Raw genomic sequence first — 19,589 nt, forward strand, 5'->3', positions numbered from 1 at the left:
AAGAACTGCTTTTCTTACTATTTGAAGGTCCCTGTCACTGCTATAGCAGAACCGCATGAATGGAAAGCACAGCCCCTGGGCTTTAAATGGTGTGTGACAATACAGGGTGCTCCCTTATGTGCACATAGCTTATCATCAGTGCAAGGTCCTGCACCTGATTTGGGGTGATCCCTGGTATCAATCCAGGCTGGGGATGAAGGGATTGAGAGCAGCCCTGCCCAGAAATACTTGGGGATGCTGGTGGATGAGAGACTGGACATGATCTGGCAATGTGCACTCACAACCCAGAAGGCCAATCATATCCTGGGCTGCATCAAAAGGAGCGTGGCCAGCAGGTGGAGGGAGGTGATTCTGCCCCTCTGCTCCGCTCTGGTGAGACCCCACCTGGAGTCCTGTGTCCAGCTCTGGAGCCCTCAGCACAGGACACACATGGACCTGTTGGAGAGGGACCAGAGGAACCACCAAGATGATCAGAGGCTGGAGCAGCTCTGCTGGGAGGACAGGCTGGACGGGGCTCTGAGCAACCTGATCTGGGTGAAGATGTCCCTGCTCATGGCAGGTGGGATGGACTAGATGAGCTTTGATGGTGCCTTCCAACCCAAACTATTCTTCAATTCTCCAATCAGAAAGTACATAGGATAAATAAAAAATAACACATCTGACACTACAGTTGCATCCACTGCTTTAACAATGTGAAGTGATCACAGAATAGTTTACTTGTCATTAAGACCCTTTTGCGTTATTAAAACAAGGTAAAAAGGAAGAACCTCTGGCAAGGGCATGCAAAAGTCTGTGTTTCTAGAGATAAGACAGATTTATTCATCCATCTTTACCTCCATCTTAAGTTTTTGAACCTCCATTTTTACATATTACTTTTGTGGCCTTAATAATTTTGAATTTGCATATCCTGTTTTTATTAGCCTATTTTTGGTTTTGCACAGCAAAAAGTCTTATCTCAGCATTCTCAGTCCACATTATGCCAGCATCCAGGATTGAACTGCCTTGTAGAAACAGAATGCCAGCTTGATCTGCCACACTGGTGGCTGATAGCTGAAATGAACATACTTTACTAAAACACCAACAAGTAAGAGAGAGATGATTGTACTCTTTTTCCTTGCAGGATATGGTATTGGTCTTCCCCCCAACTCTCCACTTACCTCAAATATCTCTGACCTGATAAGCCAGTACAAGTCCCATGGTTTCATGGATGTTCTGCATGACAAATGGTACAAGGTTGTTCCGTGTGGAAAAAGAAGCTTTGCCGTCACAGAGGTAAGCAATGAACTTGGGTCACATAGATAAGGATTTACTCAAGTTGCCAGTTATTTTCCCTCATTCACAATGTGTGGTAGACATATACGTATGACAGAGATGGGCTGCAGCTGAACAGACACATGAGGCTTCAGAAGCAAGAGATGCTCAGCCCAACCACGTTCAGACCTGAGCACAAGAAAAACATCAGTAAGACCATGCTGCTAAATTAGGCATGCAGTGGATGCACCAGCGAGCACTTCTGGGCACAAATGGGGCATGAACCATAGCATTAAAAAAAGTGATCTGGCACACAGCACAACAAATCCACCTCATTTCACTCAATTATGTGTATCACCACCCAGAAGATCTCTCAGTGATTCTGGACCATCTCACATGGGAATGATAGTGAAAATAGCTAACACAGAGAACAAGAGCAAAATAAGCAGAAAGAGTGAGAATTTAATACATCCCAAATTTCTAATATAACCCTGACCATTTCCTAACATGGGTGACAGCTACTTGTACCAAAGATAGGACTTCAGCCTTGAAATGGTCCACTAACATATCATACTGAGAACAGGAGAGAAGCAGGTCTCACATCTAAGTAGAACCACAGAAAATAGAAGTAAATTTCCATGGGTTTATGTCCTGGTACCCAATCAGAAAAGTTAAACCAGCTCATGGCAGCTGAAGATATAAACCATTATTTATGAGAAAAAGACTCCTCTTATCAAAATAGCAGTTCTTCATCAAGTTCCCTAGACTGTCAAGTAAAAAAGAAAATATAAAATACTGAGGAATCAAAAGATCCAGCGTGCCTTAACCATACACTTTTAGCTCAAGGTGTTCCAAAATACGTTTCATGTTCTCACTGGTACAAAACAGGTAGCTGAAGGTACGCTATCTCCTCCTCAGAGCATTCAGCCAAATACCAAACCAACGTGTTCCCTGAGGATGCAATAGCATGACCATTCTCCCCCACAAGACAAGCCCAGTCCTAGAGCTCTGGCTCCCACCTTTCAGTGGTCACCCGAGACTCTTGTCTGCAGACTCTCACTGCTGACTAAATCACTAGAAAAAGTGCATTTTTTAGAGATCAGACAAGTAAAAACTTTATTTGAGTTCTTCAATACATAGTTTGTTGTGGTATTTCTGCATCTCTTATTACATTTTTAACTTTTTCATAAACATTGTGTCAGTATGAAATAAATTCTATTTTAACATAAGCGATTCATAGAAGAAAATTTAATTTATTTTTATTCAACTTGTTCAATTAATTTTTTTCTTTTTTGTGTGTGATTAGTTTAACACAAGAAAGCACATTTAAAGAGAAGTGTGCATTCACTGCTATTTCTGATCTAGCTTACCTGAGGATCATATTATCATCTAAAAGATGGGTATCGGGGGAATTTTCATTTTAACGTAGCTGACATATCTGTTCCTAACAAACATTTCATTCAAGACCTCTTGTTGCTCTACATTTTAACACAATCTTTTCAATTAAATCTCAATAAAATTACCAGATGGTAATGCTATTAATTACCACAACTATCTTAAAACTGAAAACTCTTGTAGAAGAGACAAACGTACCTTCTTAGTAATTCCTCAGTGTTGAGACATAAGGAGCTTCCTCTGATCATGAGAATCTTACTCCAGTAGCTGTATCCAGGGCTGTATTCTCTCTATTCCTAGAGAAATAGCTAAGACACAGAATCAATTCTGAACATCTTCCAGTTAAAAAATATGGTTTTATTTAGTACTGTTTTTCTCCCAGAATATATATTCGCTCCTTTAAGCCAGCGGTCTCTAGAGTGAGGTGCATACAGCCCTTGTGATGTGTCAGACAATCCACTGGGATTCAGGAAGGAAATATTAGAACTTCAGTAATACTTACATACATATATAAAAATTATAAATAAATATATATGTATATGGGGTGCCTGCTCAAAAGTTACTGATAGAGGTGCGTGATCAAAAGCAGTTTGGAGACTTCTGAGTCTTAGGATCTCAAGACTGTCTCATGGACTTGGCTTTTTCTCAGTGTTGAATAGGTTTTAAGCATGGGGTTTTACGGATGGGGTCACAGCTGGAAGATATGGTATGCTTTAAAATAATTCATTTTTTTGAGTGTAAACTCCATGTGATGGCCACAAAGGAAGGCAGGTCTAGCTGCTCTGGGCCTGGGTATCTCACTGCAGTCCTTACTGATCTTCAGCTGTGCTAACCCAACAGGCATAGCTGAGTTCTTCTCCAGGGGACAAGGTCCAACAAGCTGATTCATGTGACCGAAGGACTCTAAAAGGTCACTCAAAGACTTTGTCTTTGAACAAATCCTCATGTATTTAAAGGCCTTATGCAATCAGAAAGAGTGAGCAGAAACAAAAGACCAGTTGTACACCTGTGCCATTGTGGGCTAGGCTCTGCTAAGTCCAGACCTTTCTCTTCCTGAATTATTCTACTTCTACTACATTTCCCATGAGCATCCCCTCTTTTTCATTTACTTTTCTTGGCCAAGCATTTGCAGATTTTAGGACCTGCAATTTCACAGCTGGGACAAATTTACGAAACTAAAAGGGCCAAGCAGCAGATAATGTCTAAAGCATAGCTTCCCTATCATTATGTCAATAAGCATGGTAATTACTCCTATTCTTATTATTATATCAGTTTGTATCCTTTACTCCTGTAAAGCCCAGAAATCTCTGTTATTTAACTCCATGCAGTCAGTCACAGTAACATTAAACAGATTCACTGAAGTGTGGACAATGTTCAACACAGAAGCAGATAATTCATTTTTAAAAAGTCTCAGCTTCTAAGTGGGTAGTCATTCACATTTATTATACACCAACCTTAGACACAGCAATTGCTTTTTGAAAGCTTCAGTAAGGCGTTGTGTGTTTCTACATCTTTTTGATAAATTTGGTCTGTAGCATGCTACAGCTGTTGACCAAGAGTGATGATCCAAAAATGGGAATATATGTAGGTGAAATACTGATCAGTATAGCCTTTAAATGGGTCATTACCTCTTTAGGCTGTACCTGATTCTTACACACCTGCTAAGACATCTTACTCTGGCCAGCACCCACTGGATCATTCATGGGTTATGCAGCTAACTCAGACTTGGAATGAATTGCTGCAATGAATTGCATCGTGCCCTCTCCAGCCCAAGCAATTGTTGGTAGCAGTGGCTGTTCACACTGATTACTAGTCACTAGCAATATCGCTTGAGTACCCTGGATTAAAAATTGTCATAGTCTAGTCTCAAAGGAATTTCTTTTCTATAAATTTGACAAGTCTGTACTTAGGGCAGAGCCTAGTGCAAGAGGGAAGTGGGGTTCACGGAATTATATTTGCATATATTACATCTGGACATGATCGCTGACGCTCATTTTCAACTTGCAGACAACACTTGGCCCTTCCTCGACCTTCCTGTTACTCCCATTAACGCCACTTCAGCAGGAGCCAGGCTCCCAGGCCATTCCCCCGCAGCCCACCGGCTCCACCCTAGCACAGGAGAGACTGCAAAGTCTTTCTTTCTCTGGCATTTTTGAGAATCAAAATACAGTGAATTGGCAGCTTTGCAACTTTGTGCTCGTGGTAGCGGAACAGCCGCTGTGACAGCAGGTAGGGTGGATTGCCTGAGCAGGCAGCTTTCCTGGCAGCTTGCAGTGGTTTTGACTGTTCAGACCAGGCAGTAATGATCAGGGCAGGGTGCAGAGGAGATGAGCTGGCACACCACGATTTCTCAAGGCCGTATGTAAGAGAAGGGCGCCTCCTGATGCAGGGAGTAGTTAGGTTTTGGGAAAAGCTAACTGTGTGTACTGACTCTTTCGCAGCTTTTAAGCTACATTTAAAAAAAATGTTATTGTTGAAAAGGTTTCTTCTTTTTCCTTTGGAAGTCTTGATTATTCTCCATTCAAAATTGTCACTGGACAACAGAAGCTCTAGAATTTAGAGACTGATTTATGCATAACCAGCTGTTCAGTCACATAACACCAACTTATTGATGCTTTTCATAAACAGTATCTCATCTGACACTTACAATGGCAATGCCTGCAGGCACACGAACAACACTGGCCCAAACTGACCGTGTTACTGCAGACCCATCACTTTGCACAGGTGATGGCCCTGGGGAAGGCACAGTCTCCTGTCAGTCGCTGAGCGAGAGGTCCGTGCTGCCAATGGTGGGGATCAGTCGCTGAGCGTGGGCTTTCATCTGATCCAGACCAGGCACACAGCAAAGACAAAGTCCTTTCATCCTCTCTTCTTCCCACATCAGTGGTGGGATATACTGATGGCCATTCTCTGGAGTCTTTGAAGGAACTTGCTCAAACTTGACCTGCCGTGGCTTGTGCTTGAATTGGTGATTTTGGGCCCCAGCATCACCCGAGGTGTGCAATCAGACAGTGCCCCATTCATCTTGCCTTGATTTTAACCAGTTGTCATCCAGCAAATAGTGCCTTTCGGCTCAGAGTTTTGCCTAGTCACCTTAAAGGTCAAAACTGAGTGCCCTTTTTTGTTACACCAATCACCCGACAACTCAACAGTCAGGTTTCGAGCCATTACCTTGAAGCTGTGGTTTATACATTTGTCTCTGGTGCACTGCAGGTGTCAAGGGAAGGCCACACAGACCCTTTCACAAAGGGAGCATACTGTCTTGTGCTCATAAATAAAAGCTGCCCATCAGTCACCTTTCACAGTACCTTGTTACAAGCACATGGAAAACAAACACAAAGGACAGGAACAAAGATTTTGCTGCCAAGAGAATTTGCTCAGTCTGCACCTATGTTGTCTGCGGAGGAGAACTGACCCTTAGTCTCTAGAGGAGCAGGAACATTATGAAGAAGAGTATCGCAAAAGGACAGGTATTGCATTGTAAAGGAGTCATCTTGTATGGGAAGAGGTGGTGGCATCTGGACTTTCCCTGGGGAAAAAAATACTTTCCACCATGGTCCTGGAATGTATGACTATTAAGTGTGACAACAGCATCAGGAAAAGCATGTTTTGAGTCTCCTGGAAATGAGTAACAGATTTAGATTCACCTGTTGAAACTGTGGAAAAAAAACAGTTTACTATCTGTGGAGACGAAGCTGTTATTCCCAATTCACCAGCCTGTCATATCACAGAAGCACACATCTTCTCAGTACCTAATTCAGATGATATGTGTACTGTTGTTCTCCCTACTACACCCAGGGCTTGGATAATGGATGAGTTGAAAGACAAAGATTTATTACAAAAGGGAGTATTTTTCCAGATCTGTGCAAAACTCTTTACAACAAGAGGGGAAAGGAACTTGTCTTGTTAATGCAAGACAGTGATTTACAGTACCATAAAATTTGGCACTTGAAACCCTACAGCCACGGTCACCGGTCTCTGCTAAGGATAATCTCCCTAAAGAGATTAAATATGTACTACTTCAATGCTGCCACTTCTTTGAGAGCACAGAAAGCCACAATAACGAATAATAAATAAATAAATAACAGTCTCTGCAGCTACAAGAAGTGACACAATCTGGATACAGGGACATGTTTTAATACTGTTTAGTTACCTAAATACAAGCATCAGTAGGATTTTGAAAACCTACTGAGATGCCCAAATGAGTTTAGAAATCTGTCCTTCATATCTATTTATCCCTAGTAAAGCTGGAAATAATTCCTTCTTCAGAGAGGTGCTGCAAAATTTAACTTCCTGATCTCAGCAAAGCTTTTTAAAATCCTCTCAGGGAAAATGCTATCAAAAGGGATAGCTTATTATTATAGCTAATATACACATGATATCCCTATTTAGTGTTTGGGTGCAGCAGCATGAAGGACCAATATCTGTGCTGGGCTGCCAACCTGCAAAGTATCCATAAAAAACTTTAGATGCTTCTCATTAGTCTAAGCTGGACCACAGGCATATTTGATGGCTTATTCACTGCTCTCAAGGCAACCAGGGAGAGCAGAGCATTTACAGTCTCTTGTAGTAGGGAGTAAAGCAGGAGTTTTGCCCATGAAATCCAGTAAAGAAATCACTGCTGTTTTTTGTCTCTGCTCCCTGCCTCAAAGAGAACTCAAATGTCAAACTGTCTTCTCTGCATCCCCTTCCTCCTCTTCAGGGGCCAGGGAAAAAGCATATAACCACAGAGGACATGGCAGGAAATGTTTAGTTATCAAATGCAGACAGAGGTTGCTAAATCAGAATAGTCTCTAAAACAATTCATAAAAAAAAGCAGATACCTCCACGTCTCTTCTTATATTTGTTTGTTTTCAGAAACTGCCTGTTTCCCAGTTTGCAACTGGCAAATATAATAGCTCAAGAGGCTGTTGCCAGTGTAGTTCTTAGTACTCACTGGCTGCAATCATCACTGGATTGACTATGGGTACCAATTGCTTCAGAACCACCACATGGGCATAATTGAGTTTTCTCCTAAAATGCAGGGAGCTACCTCCTGAATTTAGGATGAAAAAGTTGGAGCAAGGACGGTATTTTTATCCTGGGTTCATGGAGAATACATCACATTATGAGTTTTTATCGCTTAAAAAAAAAAAAAAAAGATACTGCAATAGAGAAAGTCATCAGGTGGTTTTCTATTTCCAGCAAAGACCAAACACACACACCTGGCCCCTACCACTTCACCAGAGATTAAAGCAGTGATTAAAAAAATCCCATTTATTGCTGCACTTTCCAAATATATTCTATATATGTACCTGAAACCACACAGACAAACTACAAAATAAGTAGCAGAGCTTGCTGCTCCAATAGCAATACACATGACGCTATAAAAACGACAGGTACCTCTGTTAGATGGTTTACTTTATTATTTAACATGTGTGTGTCCATAGTAATTATAAACAGCTGATAAATTTCCATTTTACAGTGCTGGTATTGCTATAAATTATCACTCCATGCACTGTAAGACATACACTACTAATTATTTCTCCCATACCTTGTTTCCCCACTTAATTTAGTCTCAAAAATTTCCCTCTAGTGTGCAGCCTTTATCAGGCGGCTCTTTCAATGCACTGTCTTCTTTATTGCTAGATGAAATATTATTGATGCTTTGTTTTGGCATTTCCTTTCCTAGGAGAAGATGTCTTGTTTGGGACAATTTCAAAAGCTATCCATTATAAGTGAAAAACCCATCTGAGATGCCAGTGCTGGAACTTCTTTCACCTGCTTCCAGGGAAGGTAGAAAACTATTCTGCAGAGCTGACAGGACAGTGACCCAGAGCCTCATCAGCATAAATCAGGGCAGATTTACTGATGACAAGGGAGTTATTTTTTTCATGTAAGGAGCTGGCCAAGTGTTGTCTCTGCAGCAGTACTGGAGTGGCATCAAACATCGACCTCAGGCTGGAGGAGACATCTCACACATGCAGGAATCCCCACTGCAATTGACACCGTGTCTCTTTAAAAAAAAAAACACAAAAATTTGAATGACTAGTGTTTGATCATATTCCATGTAGTTCCTGTTCTCAGAGCCATTCACATGCTCCCTGTCATACAGCAACCTGACACCAGCAGATCAGCCTCCTTCCTGATCTCCCCCGCCTTTGGGGACTTCTGCATTACTTCTCGATAGCTAAGCAAAAGGATCTGTACTCAGCCAACTCACTGGTTCCTGCCACCACGGAAGTTTATGGCAATGCCCACCTGTAGACTGTCACTCTGTATGACACCAAACAGCAGTAGCCAGGGACCATATATAGATAGGGGTGTTCTTCAGATGACTGAGCAAAGCTGTTCCTTTTAAATTATTATTCTATTTCTCATTCAATTTATCTTTACGTTTACTGTTAGCTTTGCATCTCTAAGGAAGTTGTTTCATACTTGCCCTTGAACATCTTTTTTGGGAAGTGATTTGTATCAACACTTCTTGGAGAATTAGCAAGAGCACATTTAATCAGTAGGTTCAGCTAGTATGGATAGCGGTCTTTTTGCTTCTTACAGATAATTATATCTGCTGAATTCAGAGATAGGCCATACTGAGGTCATGGCTCTAAAGACCTCTGAGAAAAATGTCAGGGCCTCATTCTGCTTTTATGCTACCTGGACCAAAAGTTGGCTTTCACTGCTAATTAAAAGAAATAGGCCAGGTAACACAGACCTCCAGTCTAACACTTTGGGTTTTGAGTGGTTTAAAGCATTACTACTTCTGATTTTTCTGCCACCTTCCTGTTTCCCTTAACTGGAAGGACAAAGTATGGGATGAGAGGCTCTTGCCAACAAGAAATTCTGATATTGAGAAGGAAATGCTGCTTTTAGGTTGAACTGATGCACTCTCAGCATCAGAAAACCCTTGTGCCAGGACTGTGACACCCTTCTACCCCAGAATCACTTTACTGTTTTCCACTTCTCTTTCCAGGCTGCAGTAAATTTCTTCAGAAATTGCTTTTACACCCCCATTATACCCTTTACACCCCTGAAGTGTTTATTCACTGGTACAAAAATTCTCTTCCCCAAAATTCGTCTCAGTATGCTTTGGAACAAGCAGGTTGATTTTGGCAGAGAACCCCCAAAGTAAGAGTACATTGCCAGTGCCACATGCAAAAGTTCTCACTCTGATAGAGTGCTGAAGCTCTATTCTTGTTAACAATCTGTGATATGCTATCTCATGCCATTGTGTTTTAAAGAACAGAAATCAAATATGAAAACCAGAAGAGAGAGATACTGTACACAGACGCTCAACAAAAGTTTCCAAAGGGACTTTCAAGCTTTCAACTTCAAGGGACTCATCACTAACCAACTCATTGTCTTAGAATTATCTCATAGCAAGATTTTTCAAACATTCTGTGATTTATCTTTCAAATAAATCGTTTCTTTTCTAGATTACACCGCTATAGTCATAACAAAGCACAGTCCCCAGCAAACTAACAACAAACAGAAGGAACACACAGGTCAGTTATCCAGGTGATAGCATCCCAGATACCATCTCCTGACACACAAGCCTACCCAAGCAATTTTCTGATCCTTTTTTTTCTGACACAAGGAATACATTCCTCAATAGAAAGGCACAAGGAGAACTTGTATGCTTGGAAATACTTCCAAACTAGTCTGTAGGCAGTAATTACTATCAAGAGTTTTTAGTTATTGATAAACTCATAACTGAGCTAGTTAAATAAGCAAGAGAATAAAGGTACTAACATTACACCTAATGTGCAAACCTGACCCACCCATCGGAGTGTAGATTTGTGGTACAGATTGCTGCTGTCACTGGTTTCTTGGTCTTCAAACATGATTAATACCAATAAGAGTCTCAAATTAATTAAAGGTTTCCTACCCTACGTGAAAAGGGTGGGACGGCAGAACAAGGTGAGAATTTATTGCTATTCATAATTGCAGACAGAGTTTCTAACAAGCACATCTTCAGTTAACGCAGGGCATGGAGAGGTGCAGTTTTTGTGCTATTACTTAATTTTCACCGTGACCTTCCATCAAGGATAAAGCACAAAAAGGGAAAGTTAATGATCAATTCCCAGAAAATATGAACAGTCGGTCTTCGCTCACTGCTGACGAAGGACTTGCTCTACAGTTCATTGACTGTATTCTGTCAAGCAGTATTTGCTTTTACAAATGCAAAGACACTGCAAATACTGTATTCTCATATATGTTCAACACAATCTCATTAGGGAAACAGCATGAGGAAAAAAAATCCCTGGTCTTTGATTCTCATTCCCATGACAGGTCCTTTGCTCTGACTGAAGACCAAGCTTTCTGCAGCACAGAAAGGCTTTGTTGTGAACAGTATTCAGACTATTCTGCAATATTTTACCGTGTATTCAGTCAGACCACATTTCCAAATGAGAAGACAGAAGCACATGCTAAAATACACTGACAGCCTGCTTCATTAACTTCCTTTCTTGATTTTATTCACAGACCCTACAAATGGGGATCAAGCATTTTTCTGGGCTCTTTGTGATGTTGTGCATTGGGTTTGGGTTGTCCATTCTCACTACCATTGGGGAACACATCGTGTACCGGCTGGTCCTACCACGAATCAAGAAGAAATCCAAGATGAAGTACTGGCTCCATACAAGCCAGGTATGTATTCAGAAGTAACCCTGTGAAAAGTCATGTGGCTAATAAAAGAAAGTCCAGACGAGAACAAGGTGTAAAATGTTATAAGAGCACTGATGTTTGGCATCTTTGAAGAAGTTTACTTAGTGATGGAATGAGAAGCACAGAAGAAACAGTTTGAATATTCCCAATTGCAAAGTCTACAGAAGAGACCTTTCCATTTGCACTTGTAACCTTCCAGCTCTTTTGGACACCAGAAGCAAGTGTTATTATTCTGAACTGGCTAACCAGAACAATTTATCTCCCTGTTAGGGATTCCCAAACTTTTGATGCATGCAGGAAGTGCTGGGTAACTTCCTAAGTTATTATAGGGAAAATAATGGAAGAAAATTGCTCTGGGTGTTTGCTGTAAAGGAAGAGGTTACTTTGCAGCAAAGGGCACAAAAAGGAAGAGCTGCTATTGCTTTAGAGCAGCACAGGGAAAGAGATCTTTTAGAGAATAACAAAGTTTGCCAAGATCCAGTTTTTTCTGAGAAATTCTAATGCCAAGGATTGTTTGCAAAATATTTATCAACCTTTCAGATTGCCCTTCCTTGGGAAACCAGAGGAGAATACATCTGTTGTAATGACAAGGCACAGACATTGCTTATATCCTTGAGTGTGCAAAATAATTTACGCTCAAGTCCATCACACAAAGCACAAATTGTTTACCTATTTATGGAGCTACTCTTAATCTCGCTTTTACTAATTCATTTTCTTCTTTTCCCTCTAGAGATTACATCGTGCCCTGAACAGTTCATTTATTGAGGACAAATGCCAGCCTAAGACAAAGCGAGTAGAAAAGAGGTAAGAAGTTTTGCATGCCTTGAAACACAAACTACAAAAATTACTTTGAAATTAAACATGTTGTGTCTGGGTATCTGCTTATGGATCTAATACACTGCAAAGATAATAGAACCAAGAAAAGGAAACAAAATAGAAGTGACAACGGAAGGAGGCAGGAATAAAATAATTGTTTCCAAGAGAAAGCATTAAATCCAGAGATTTTGTTCTTCCATGATTTTGCATACAGCTAATAAAAGCATCCCCATTTTAAAGACAGACTTTGCAGTTTAATTCTGCTGCCCTTGTGTTTAAGTAATTATTTACTCACATACTGAAGAATGGCAGACAACTAGAGCCCTCTGAGGTAGCCTGGCAGTGAATGAGAGATGAGGCAGTATATATGTTAGAAACATTTTCAGCTTTCTTACTTTTTAGAATGAGAAATAAAAAAGACGAGAAGAGGAAAATGCGGTCCTTTCAGAAACATTTGTCTCAAACAACTCATGTTGGAGAAAAGTAGGTAACAAACCTGCTTTGTTCTCATACCCTGTGTCTTCTGAAGAGGAGACAATCTTATCTATAGCTACCAGGAGCACAAGGCATTTTGTTAAAACTATACATTTGCTCAGTAGCTCAAAACTATTAGTGCACTTTTTAAAGGCAGAAGCAGCAATATTGTTTTTCTACAGAGAAGTTCAGTTGCAGACAATAGAAACATCTTTCAGGCTGTTGTTAGGTATCTGGCATGATTGAAACCCATGTATGTAAAAGTATGTTGTGTTTGTCATTTCTGCACTAAGGGCAGCAAATATAAGAGGTAAACTTCTATAGCTTCTAGACTGCATACATACAAAAAAGTATATAAAAGTGCAAACAATTCCCTCTGTCCATTCCTTCATTGTCTTGCCCAACAAAACTCCTTAGTGTGGCACCTCCTTGCACACAGCAGCTCCTTGCTTTCCATCTTCGAACAGCAGTACCAGGAGCTGCCTGGAGCAAAACATTTCCTCCTCCTACACCCTCCTCACTGGTGGTGGCATTCATGCTCCCACAAAACCAGAGGCACTAACGCAGCCGGAGGGAGAATCTTGCAGAGGAGGGGACTCTCTGTATCTTTGGTGATACAAGAAGAAGCACCTGAGTTATTTGTCAGACATCGAACAGTGCAAAAATTTCGTAACACAAGGAGATGGCCATAGGCCCCACAGGGAATGGCTCAGAGAAAGAACCACACAAATATTCTTTCAACATTGAGAGTGAAGATGTGCAGCTGCCCAAAAACTTCTGCCCACACAGCATCCAGCCCGCCCACCCGCCCTCCTTGCTTTGCTTACGGGCTGAGCTGCTGCTTGCACAGAATTACAGTGAATTTAACTCAAGATACCTAGTAACATGGGCCCCAGGTTGTCATGAATACTGATGTAGCAAGGTACAACTCAGGACTTCCAAATCAATTATATTATTACACCTTTTATTTCTGCTGGGGACTGTGGAGTTCTTAAAAGTGCCATGATACAGAAAAGAGGTAGGAAGAACCTTTACTACGCTACTCAGGGAAGAAAATCCACTGTTTTTTTCAGGTCATAACTTTTGAAAAGCCAGGAGGGCAGCCCAGCATCAGTAACCAAATTGAAAAGGGTTTCATTTACTTGATGAAACCTGAGTGTTAACTGTGGGCTCTGGCCTTTGTTAAAACCATTTTCCCAGACCCCCAAACAGAAGCAGCACTGCCAGGAGCAGCAGGAACCATGTCCGTTACTAACACTTTATTAAAACGCGGTGGTTTTGAGTTGTGAAAGGAAAGAGAAAATATGTATCAGAAATTATGGATTAATGATATGACTCTTAAGAAATATTTTCAAAATGAAGGGCTGCAGCTTCTCCAAGACGTGTACTTTTATGCCAAGGCAAGTTGGTCGCACTGGCTGCCCAGGACCCCGGGGACCGTGGGCTCTGCACAGCTACTCATCAAGGAGACATCTGCAGGCACCTCAGCCCTTGTCAGCAGCCCCACTCTTTGCCAGGTGGCCTTTTTCATCTAGACCACGGTCTGTGCAGAAAGGCAGCATGGTGGCCTTCTGCTCTTGGCCCCAGAAATCCTTTGCCGGTTTCTACTTGCCCAGGCTACTCCTATTCCCTGTCTGAAACATGCCCAAGAGGTATTTGTTTACTTTCTTCTCTTCAGGGGATTAATGTAATTGCGTCACAAAACACACATCCAGTTTAGCACAAGGCTTGAGAGTCTTCCTGTCTTTTATTCTGAAATATGAGAAAAGTCACTGATCTACACAAAAAATAAACAACCCTAAATATTCATCCCTAAGGGGTTCCCTGAGCTAGATCCACCACTCCTGCCTCAAACCTCCCCTATGTACTCTTTGCCATCCCATCTTTTTTAAAACACTCCTCATTGCCACCTCCTCTAAAGAAATTTCCACTTTCCAACTTCCTTCTCCCAGCTCCAGACTCCTCCTGAAACCAGCTGTTTTCCATCGGTCGCAATCCTGAAACGTTAATCCTCTTCCTTAGCCACAGATTGGTAGCTCACATGAATACACACTTTGTCCAAAGATACTCACAGAAGACCTCTGAGATGGAGCAGTTTTAAGAGCAACTACTTCTGAGTTTCAACCTCAGTTTCTAAAATGAATGCACATAGATCTAACCAAAAAGTAAAGTGGATAGGAAAGCCAAGCTCCTCTCCCATAACAGCAAACTTTGTGCCTCCTTATGTCCCAGCGGGGGCCACATGGTGCTCCTCTGTTTGGGAAGAAACCCTGGAAAATGCTCTGATTTGGGAGGGCTGCAGAGTGATTTTCCCAAGAAAGAGGGAAAAGATCCTCTGGAATCAAAATAGTTTGAAAAGATTTTTCCACAGGAAAATATAGAAGCATCTGAATAATTTCCCAAATGGGAATTTCTCCCTTGACACAAAAACTCCAAATTCTATTTATTCTGTCAAGAAGCACTCATACACAAAGGACTAATGCTGTAATGAACTCAGGACACTGCAGCCACAAAAGCTTTCAGAAAGCTTTGGAGGAGGACACACAATTTCCCGAGCTGGAGTTGAAAGAACTGTAATTTCATAACTACCAAAAAATAAGAGTTATGGGGTAGATGAATTTTAGGATTCTGTTCTAGTCTCTGCTACAGTTTAATCACAGAAAAATTGGCTGTTTGTGTTCATGATTTGTGCTTCTCAAGAAAAATAATTCCAAGGATAAAAGAACAATATTTCTATGTAATTTGTAACTGCAGCATCATATTTTTCCAGTAGGATGGCTCACAGGGGAGGGTCGAATACACATGAGAGCAGGCTATGATTTCTTATTAACTCTCATATCTCTGTTCAGGTCCCATGTAGGGAACAGCCAGCATGCTGTATGGAATACGGCCAATCTGGGCAACTGTCACCGGAAAAAATACATCTGCACTGATGAAGGGCAAAATGAGGTGATGATACAACAGCACCAAGACATCCCCTTGCCCCAGGTGAGAAGAGAGACTCCGGCTTCTTTAACAACCAACGGGAAAGCAGAGTCCCTCAACATTGGTAGGACCTCGGTGATGCAAGAGCTTACGGAGCTGGAGAAGCAGATCGAAATCATCAAGAAGGAGTTGCAACTCGCCATGGACAGGAAATCAGAGCTGGAAGAGTATCAGAGGACAAACAGGACTGCAGAGAACTAGGCCAGCATACCTCGGCCCTTTCCCCTTTTCTTCCTTTTCTCCACTTCCTCTGTAAAATTTGTAACACACTTTTGTAATGCCAGAAAGAGGTGCGAAAATAAAGCAGGCAATGTTCTCTTCATGAGAACAGAATTGCAGCAGCCCACAGCCACTGCCACCCTCCTGAGTCCTCCTCCTTTCATATCAAGTTTCTCATTCTCGTGGCAAACATCAGCTATTCCCACAGGACTGGAGAAACCTGGAACTTCCGAACAGCGAGAGTTCCTGGTTCCTCCACTTGACAGTACAGTGACGTTCCCACTTTTTTAGCCCTTTCTGTGCATTAATTAAAAAAAAAAAAAAAAAAAAAAAAAAAGGAAATTTAAGCTGCTCATTGGAAGCATGTCCCTGTGGGTATGTTTTTGTTGTGCTGTGGGTCTAGTCTCTGTTCGTGCGAAGGCTCCTTACGGTTGCCTCATTACGCCAGGTGCTAGTTCTGTGTTGGCAATCCCTTCCTTCCTGGCGCAGGCAGTGGTTTCACGAGACAAATTCTTGGTGGCGATCCCAGTATGCACATTGCCTCAGCTCTCTCAGCACCAGTGCAGATGTGGCTGCTCTGTGACTGTGATAAAGGAGCTCGCCTAGCTTAAAAATAACTTGGCAACAAACAAACCACCACCTCTGTCTGCTTCTGATCCCAGGTTTGGCTTCCACTCCCAGCCAGAGAGAAGCCATGCAAACAGCTGCACGGCAGATGTGAGGGGATGGGTTCACAGTGACGCAGAGCGAGGATGAGAAGGGAGGGGTGGCAGCACTGTAAATCAGTATCTACTGCTGAAAGTTAAGTATTTACTGATGTGAAACTACTTTAATATTCTCTGTCTTCAGTTGACAATAAGGTTCTTTCTCACAGCCAAAGTGACATAAAGGGGCTCTGGTCTGTGATTTATTCTGACACCAAGCTCCCACCAAAGTCAAAATGAGTCACCAAACCCTCCGTGTGGACTCACTGTGAAGGAGAATGAGAGTTGTGGTTTCAAAGGCAATGTACTGAGTGGAGCTCCCTCACACCTGGATGATGAGGGGAAGGAAGGGTAAGCTGTTCAGCATCTGAATAAATACTGCATCAACTAAACTGACTGCGTTATTTAAACAGGATTTCTATGAATTTTTAAACACCACTTCCCAACACATCCTGTATTACAGGGGAAAAAAATGTTTCTAACACTGTCAGAATTAACTCTGGTCTCCCAGATGTGCCACCAAAGTCATTTTTACTGTCCCTGTACCTCCAGCCACCTGCATGAATGTTGCCAAGGGTGATGTTCTCATCAGGCATGGCTTAAAGGCGACAGGCAGATCTGAAGCTGTATTTTGGGGTTTGAAAAAGGCATTCTACCTTTTTGTACCTTTAACCTTTGAAAAAACACTTGCAAATGAAAAGCTCTGCGTGGACCACTAGAAGCTGATAACAGCGATACCCACACTAATTAACCTCATCAAGAAGAGTTCATATTCCATTCCCTGCTCAGTCCTTGGCTGCAGCTTTTGAGCAGCCAGTGTGTCTGCTGCATTCAGTAATGAGTAACACAGGAAAGTGGCGTGCAGAGCTCTGCACATCAGATGGGTCTCAAAGACCCAGGATGTCCTGTCTTTCCCAGCTCCTGACAAGCTAGATTATTAGGGGCACATCACCTAGGTTGACTTGTTGCGTTCCTTTACCCTCCCCTCCCTAATTTAGATAATCAGCTTTTTAGGAAGAGCTTATAATTTGCATGGCCCCCAGTACCTTACAACCACCAATATCATTTGGTTAGAACAGATGAACACTGCTCTTTGTATTACTATGAGACAAACACTAGGAAAGAAATACCTCAGCTCAGTTTTATCAGTATGCTTATCAACAGTTTGTTATGTCCTTATCTCTACATGCAGGAACAGAAAAAATTACTTTAAAAGAGTAATTGAAAAATGCTAATGATAGATTAAATAAAAATGTGTGTTTTAGTTCAAAGTTCCAATCCAAACACCCAATCTGTCAAAAAAACACTCGATTAAAAACAAAAATTTGAGAAAATGTCAACCACCTAATAATTAATATTAAGCAACAATCTCTGGTGGGTGCCTTAGGGGCTACTCCTATGTCAAATGCAGAATAGAAATTGCTCCAAATTACTACATTAATTACAGCACCAACTAGAAGCCTTTCGGGAGAAGGTCCCAGTTACTGTTTCCTCACTGAGACATTTGGGCATCTTATTTTCTCATTCAGCTATTGCTCTAGCCTGATTCCATAGGCTACAGAAAAAGAGGTTGCCATAACTTTGAGGGGCAATGGGCAGAAACTAAAGCACAGGAGGTTCCATCTAAACATGAGGAGAAACTTCTTTACTTTGAGGTGCCAGAGCCCTGGAACAGGCTGCCCAGAGAGGTTGTGGAGTCTCCTTCTCTGGAGACATTCAAACCCGCCTGGACACATTCCTGTGTGATCTGCTCTGGTGAACCTGCCTTAGCAGGTGGGTTGGACTGGATGATCTCCAGAGGTCCCTTCCAACTCCAACCATTCTGTGATTCTGTAACTTCCTATGGGACAGCGAGTATCACACACATCAATGTCTGCAGACTGGAGAAGCACAGGGAGGACTGGCTACCATGAGAAGATACACTGGAGACTGCAGATGGTTCTGACCTGTCCATATCGTTGGGCCTCACATTTAATTCCTCCCTCCTCAGACCAGGGGAGGAACTTAAATTCTTCAAGGATTTCATCCTGTCCGGACTCCACAGAGCCCTGGACACATCTGGCATCATGTAAGGAAGCAGAGCCCACAGGGAAGAAATCAGAAGAGGTCATTCCTTAGCAGCAGGTCACAGCCAGTGGACTGCAACAACCAACAGTCCTCAGGACTAGCTTGGTCTTATGGAAGAGGAGGGCAGGAGATTTGCAGCACAGTAGCCAGTTCAAACACTTTTCCAACTTCCATTATCACAAGAAGAAAATAACTTCAGCTGACAGATTTGAAGAACAGATGGGTTCTGGATCAAATAAGAACACAAGCAATGACTCTTGTACATCATACAGGGTCATGCTACTGACATAACAGGCTAGTCCTGAGATTTTTACACCCTGCACAAGAATGGTAGCAAGAAGGAAAATAAAAATTTCCATATTTTGCAGATTTCAGACACATCTGTTATTTTGAATTAAATAAAAAACCTGAAAAACAAACAACCCCCCGCCACACACACAACCCCCACCCACAAAAAAACGCAAACAAAGAAAATCCCTCCCCCTGAAAACAAAACAACCCCTATACCTCCCACCCAATAATATTTTAAGTTCATCATTCTACACTAATGTATTCTGTCCAAGACACACAATTGTCATGTTTATAGGCTGCATGTTGATATCAACTCTTTAAAAATCCTACTGATTAAGCATAAAGATTTAAGCCGAATTCTTGCAAACCGCTCTTCTTTGTACGTATATAAAAATATGTACATACACATGTATTGTTAGGGCTACAGAGGCTTTTTCTTTGCTTACACTTACTCTGGCTCAGACGCTGAATTTAGACAGATTATTGATTAACAATACTTACCATCTCTTCCTTTCTTTTACCACAAAATTGACAAACTTGCTCACTCTGGCAAGTCAAAACAGCCCATCTAAAATTTTCACTGTTTCTCAATGTTTAAATTATAAGCACAGAGAGAAATTAGTCCCTTCCAAAATGAGCTTCAAGGACTTCCTGCGCTTAAACCAAAATATTATTTCAAAATAACACTTTTTTTCTTGGTGAGGGAAAAAAATACTAGTTTCCAAATCTGGGAAACAAATC

The 19,589-nt window shown here is 41.6% G+C and overlaps 1 protein-coding gene across 1 annotated transcript in view; it reads left to right on the forward strand.

Moving 5' to 3' along the window:
* Positions 1 to 16,551, forward strand: part of GRIN3A (glutamate ionotropic receptor NMDA type subunit 3A) — a gene marked incomplete at its 5' end in the record, with an annotated part of 74,169 nt that extends 57,618 nt beyond the window's left edge. The window contains 4 exon segments of the mRNA XM_082074902.1: positions 1,121 to 1,272; positions 11,110 to 11,274; positions 12,023 to 12,096; positions 15,432 to 16,551. Of these exon segments, the coding sequence (XP_081931028.1) occupies positions 1,121 to 1,272; positions 11,110 to 11,274; positions 12,023 to 12,096; positions 15,432 to 15,768 (728 nt within the window). The 3' untranslated portion in view covers positions 15,769 to 16,551.
* Between the last annotated feature and the right edge of the window lie 3,038 nt (positions 16,552 to 19,589).

Source organism: Streptopelia decaocto, assembly GCF_964273445.1.
Source record: "Streptopelia decaocto genome assembly, chromosome: Z".
Classification (NCBI taxonomy): Eukaryota; Metazoa; Chordata; class Aves; order Columbiformes; family Columbidae; genus Streptopelia; species Streptopelia decaocto.